At 42.8% G+C, this 5,759-nt stretch overlaps 1 protein-coding gene across 1 annotated transcript; it reads left to right on the forward strand.

The window, feature by feature from the left end:
- Positions 1 to 232: 232 nt before the first annotated feature.
- On the forward strand, positions 233 to 5,153 carry LOC123075941 (MEIOTIC F-BOX protein MOF-like). The gene is made up of 4 exons (XM_044498434.1): positions 233 to 1,242; positions 1,319 to 1,474; positions 1,558 to 1,792; positions 4,727 to 5,153. Exons 1-3 carry the CDS (start codon positions 376 to 378, stop codon positions 1,762 to 1,764), a joined length of 1,230 nt encoding a protein of 409 aa, XP_044354369.1. The 5' UTR covers positions 233 to 375; the 3' UTR covers positions 1,765 to 1,792; positions 4,727 to 5,153.
- Positions 5,154 to 5,759: the final 606 nt, after the last annotated feature.

Here is a 5,759-nt window from a genome sequence, read left to right on the forward strand (position 1 = left end):
CCCAAAACGTGAAGACAAATGATAAACACATCCCAAAACGTGCTTTAACGGAGAAATTTCCCAGCCACACATCATGCTTAAATCTGTTAAATAAAAAACGAAAGTGAAATGGACCGCAGCCCACCTGCGTGCTGGTGTCAAATTTTAGTAGTTTCGTAGGGCCCGGCCCCAGCTCAACCCAATACGTCGTCAACCAGGCCCATCCTTCTCCTCATTCTCGACTCGGATCGGATCCCTAGGGCTAATTCCCTTGCTTCCAATCCGTCTCCTCACGCACACTCATGGTGGCGGCGCAGCCACCACGAGCAGCCTGATCGCCGAATCCGGCAGCCGTCGGCCCCCTCCTCCCTACCGCTGCAATCCAAATCGACGGAAATGATCGGGGCAGGGCGCTCCACCTCCACTGACGCCTCCGCCAAGCCGAAGCGTCCGCACCATGCAGATGGTGACGGCGGCGGCGATGCCGATGGCAGCAGCGGCGGAGAGGCCGACAGCGACCGTCTGAGCGCCCTGCCGGACGACCTCCTCCACGCCATCCTGTCGCGCCTCAATGCCCTGGAGACGGCCGGTACGTGCGTGCTGTCTGCGAGGTGGCGGCACCTCTGGCGCGCCGTGCCGTGCCTCGACATCGACGAGCGGGAGTTCACCGCCAAGCAGCCTTTTTTCGTCAACTTTACCGGCAACCTTCTCCGCGGACATGAGGTCGCTCTCCTGGAGGACCTGAGGGTGTACCTGCGCTGCGGCGTCCTCGGGTGGTCCGCCCCTTGGGTCCGCCGCGCCATAGGTCTGGGCGAGCCATCGCCTTGCCGCCTCAAAAGGTTGCATCTTTCCCACGTGTCATCTCTGCAGCCGACGGAGCTCGCTAGCCATGTCAGCTCCCGCTGCCCTGCTCTCGAGGACTTGAAACTGCAAGAGTGCGGCTTCTTGGCCACCGGCTACATCAGGATCGTCTCCTCCTCGCTCAAGAAATTGGTCCTCGACGGCAACTATGATGAGGACGGCGCCGATGAGTTTTTCGTCTTCATTATAGATGCTCCTGCTCTTATCTCTCTTCGCTTGGGCACCTCCTATGATGTTGATTCCATTGTTGCTCCTAACGAACCACATACCATGCCGTCTCTTGTTGATGCATCCATTCAGCTATCCATTGGCTGCGGCCTCGCCACAACCGCGTACCAATCCGGTCTTCTTGCCGCTCTCTACAATGTCACAAGCCTGCACTTGTTACATTTTGGGGTCGCTGTATGTTCCACCTCTTCTTGGCATCCATTTTATCCTGTGGTTTTTAAATGACATAAACTGATTTCTTGGGTTATAGTTGTTGTGCCGTCAGGATTATTTGGAGTTCCCTGTATTGAAGAACCTGAGGACCTTGTCTCTCGACGAGTGTTATATTTCCGACTACTTTATGGGTCTGGAGCCTTACCTGCGCAAGTCGCAAAACCTGGAGAAGCTCACTTTGCGTCGCTGCAAGGTGCACCGCTTCTTCTCTCAACAAATATTAGCATAGCACAATTTAGTCAGTCTGTAATATTAATTCTTATATGCTGTCAACAGGTGTTGGATTCTAGATCTAAGAAGAAGATGGGGGGACACCTTCAAGACCCGTCCGAGGACCTGGTGGATTTCAAGTGCGAGAACCTTAAGCTTAGTGAAATCATATACCAAGATGGTGATGCTTCTATCCACCTATTGGTCAAGTTTCTGGAGGGCATGTGGAGGAATCTGCCAAACAACAAGATCGAACTCACTAAAGTCGATTAGCCGAACCGCGTGAGAATACACTATCGTGGTGAGGATAATTCATTTTGGAAAAACATAACAAAGATTTGTCTCTTCTAATTTATTAATTAAGAATGCTGCCCTGGGACCATCTGAGCATGTGTGGCTCCACGAAATTCATACTCATATTTGTTTCTACCTAGGGTAGGGAGTGATCATACTCGTGTTATGTGGGACTCTTGTGTAGATCGAAAATTAAGGAAGAGTAACTTCAAGTTTGAGAACTAGTGGCTTACTAGGCCTTATGTTAAAGAGATAGTAGTTAAGGATTGGTCTACTAGACGCAACAACTCTAATGGATATCTGGCAAAACAAGGTGATATTGTTTATGAAGCTTGCTAAAGGGTGGAGTGCCAACCTGGAGGCTTCCCTTGGGAAACATAATAAGTTTTTAACGGAGGAGTATGACAAGTTTGATACCCAAATTGTATCTAGCAATATATCTTCTGATGAGAGGAATAGGATGGATATTATTCTAGTAGAACTTAGTGAGGTTTGGAATAACAAAGAGATTACAGCTAGGCAGAGATCCTTGGATAGGGACATCATGGAAGGCGATAAGAACACTGCCTACTTTAGTATTATAACTAATCAGAGGAGAAAGAAAAGGATGATTAATGTGCTAGATGGTCCTAATAAACCAGGTAATGCGGAGATGAAGAAAGTTGTTGCAGATTACTACAAAGATGTATTTAGATATGAACCTATACCTGAGATTCCTCTTAGAGATGATTTTTATGGTCCTGAGGAGAAAATCACTGAAGAGGAGAAAGTTAGGTTAAAAGTCTAGGTTTTCTAAGGAGGAAACCAAACATGTTATCTTTGATACACACTCTCATTGTGCCCCTGGGTCTAATGGATGCCCTTTTTGTCTTCTAAAAATTTCTGGGACATCATGAAAGTAGATCTTGTAGCCATGTTTGAGGCCTAGTTTGAGCTTGATTTAGACATCTTTAAGCTTAATTTCACTATGATTGCTCTGATCCCAAAAGAGAATTATGCTAGAAACATGTAGAAATTTAGACCTATTCATCTCCAAATTGTTGTTTTAAAATTTTCACTACAGTTCTTAAAAATAGACTAGCTGCTCTAATTGGTAGAATAATTTTTTAGCATCAATTTGCTTTTGTTAGAGGCAGGTTTATTTGGAAAGTGTGGTTACTGCAAAGTAGTTCATGTCGTGCATTTCACTGGCCAAAAAGGTTTGATCTTTAAAATTGATTATGAGAATGCTTAAGATAAGGTCAACCTACACTTTCCGTATGAAATACTCGCCCTTAGGGGTTTTGGCAATAGATGGATAAATTGGATTAGGAAAGTCACGCAACAACAATATGTGGGTGTTAAAGTCAATGGTGAGGAGAGTGGTTTTTTTCATCAATGGTAGGGGGCTTAGGGAGGGAGATCCTTTGTCACTGTTGCTTTTTAATTTATTCATTGATGTTTTTGCTAGGATGTTGGTTAAAGGTTGACATCTTAGGTTAGTTAAAGGTTTATGCCCAATTTTTTTGTCATGGCGGGGTGGTTTGTCTGGAATATGCAGATGACACTCTGCTATTCTTGGATACTGATAAGAGAGTTGCTCTTAATCTCAAATGGGCATTGACTTGTTTTTGGGTAGTATCTGGTATGTATATATGTTAATTATCATGAAAGTGAGTTAGTGCCCATTAATCTAAAGCCTAAGGAGGTTAAACCTTTTTTTTAGATATTTTGAAATGCATCCAAGGAAGTTTTCATATTAAATACTTTGGATTGCCTTTACATTTTGATAAGTTGAAAGGAGAGGGATTGGAACCCCACATAGATAGAATGCGTGCTGGGATGTCATGTTGGAGGGATAAATTGCTTTCATTACTAGTAGAGTTACTCTAGTTTAATCTTGTTTGTCTAGTATCCCATTTACATGTTTTCTTTCTTAAATGTCCAAAGTGTGCAATTTTAGATAAATATTGGCTAGTTAAATGCATGTGGAGTGAAAGTGATGGGGAGCAGAAGATCCATCTAGCTAACACGCCTCTATCTGTATGAAAAATGAAGATGGGGGAGTGGGCATCCCTAATATCCAAGACCTTGACATTTGCTTGATTGGCTCATGGACCAATAGATACACATTAGGTCATAGATACTAAATATAATACTGGAAGCCCAAATGTGCTTTGCTGCATCATCCCATCCCTCCCAGTTTTGGAAGTGAGTTACGTGGGCAAGGAAAGCTGTCAAATTTGGTTACAAATGGCACCTAGGGGATGGTAAATCTATCTTATTTTTCGAACATATATGGTTTTATAATTCTTCTTTGGCTACACGGTTTTGGGATTTCTACTGCAAGAAAAATAAGATAATCATGACCTCTGGGATGAAGACTATTAAGTAATATTTCCGTAGAGCATTCTTGAATGAGCTTATCTGCCAATGGTTTGAGCTTGAAGGTATAGTTAGATTATTGTCTTCTCTGAACCAAGAGATAGTCTAACAGGACTGAATGAGTCTAAAGGGGTGTACTCCTCTAAATCATTATATGCTATTGTGAATTTTAAGGGAGTACAACCAAATTTTTTGCCTGTTGTTTGGCATCTCAACTTGCCACCCAAAGTTTAGGGGTTTCTCTAGCACTTTTGTCACAATAAAATCATGACCTATGAAAATCTAAGAAGGGGGGGGGGGGAGGGGGGGCTAGCCAAGCCTTTGGAGTGTGTACGTTGTTTTGAGATAGAATCTACATACCATCTTTCCTTTGAATGCCTTATGTCTAAAGTAGTTTGGGCTAATGTTATTGAAATTTTTAGTGTTGATATTATACATTTTACTTCTTTATCTTCTTACTGGCTATGCAACAAGAAATTTTTGCGTTTGACTGTAGCTTCTTCGCTTGTCCCGTGGGGACTATGAAATACTAGGAATGCTATTTTTCAATAGGTCTAAATGATCTTCTATTAAACAGGTCTGTCAACAAATAATGATGTATTGGAGGATCGCCGAGACAAATGAAAATCTTAGGATGGAACTGCCATGGTATGCTTTCGAACACGACATATTTTGAGTTCATGGAGCTCCAAGGTCGGATTGTTGCGGATTTGACTTTCCTTTCAGTGTCTCATTTGACTTGTCAGGACGGTTAGCTATGTTGTACTTTATCTTTTGATTCCATGTTTGTAGTGAAGAGTGATGGTCAGGCCGGTGGCCTCATTTTATTTTAGTTGAACTATTCATCAGCTAATTTTTGTGATATTTTGTTTATGGTTAAGACCATTGTACAATGGTGCTTTATGAGTTTTTATTGTCATCCGGCTTGGTGTCCTCTTCATTTGTTTTGGCATGATATCCGTAATTTGCATAAAAAGGGAGCTCAGCTTTGCGTGGTTCTAGGAGATTTAAGTGAAATTTTATACTTGTTCGAAAAAGAGTGAGGCAATGCGAGTCCCGATGCAATGATGAAAGATTTATGTGAGTGTCTCATGTAGTGTGGCTTTGAATATTTGATTTCGTTGGCGATCCTTTTACTTGGAGAAGAGGCGATGTCGGGGAAAGACTTGATCGGGGCAGTTTGTAATGTGGAATGGGCAAATAAATTCCCACATGTCACGGCTATCAATGGTAAACACGTGCATTTTGACCATCAGACCTTTGATTTTGTACATTCACAAAATGGTAACTTATTTATCAAACCTTAGTATTGTGTAAAGCACTTTGAAGCTAGATGGCTTAAGGAAGAGACTGTTGAGGAAATTGTGAAGACAGCATGGGGTAAGGCAAAAATGGCAGGTGTTGGTCCGTCTCTTGCGGCGCGTACTCGGGTGGTGCGGATTTGCATTCTTGGGATTGTGATATTCTAAAGGCCAAGAAAAGAAGAATTAACAAATTAGGAAAATGAGTTAGAGAAGCTGAGGCGTGGTTCTATGAATGTCAATTCCCTCTCTAGGCAAAAGAAAATTCTTGTTCTCATTGAGAATCTTTTGGACCAAGAAAAAAAACTG

Source organism: Triticum aestivum, chromosome 3D (assembly GCF_018294505.1).
Source record: "Triticum aestivum cultivar Chinese Spring chromosome 3D, IWGSC CS RefSeq v2.1, whole genome shotgun sequence".
NCBI lineage: Eukaryota > Viridiplantae > Streptophyta > Magnoliopsida > Poales > Poaceae > Triticum > Triticum aestivum.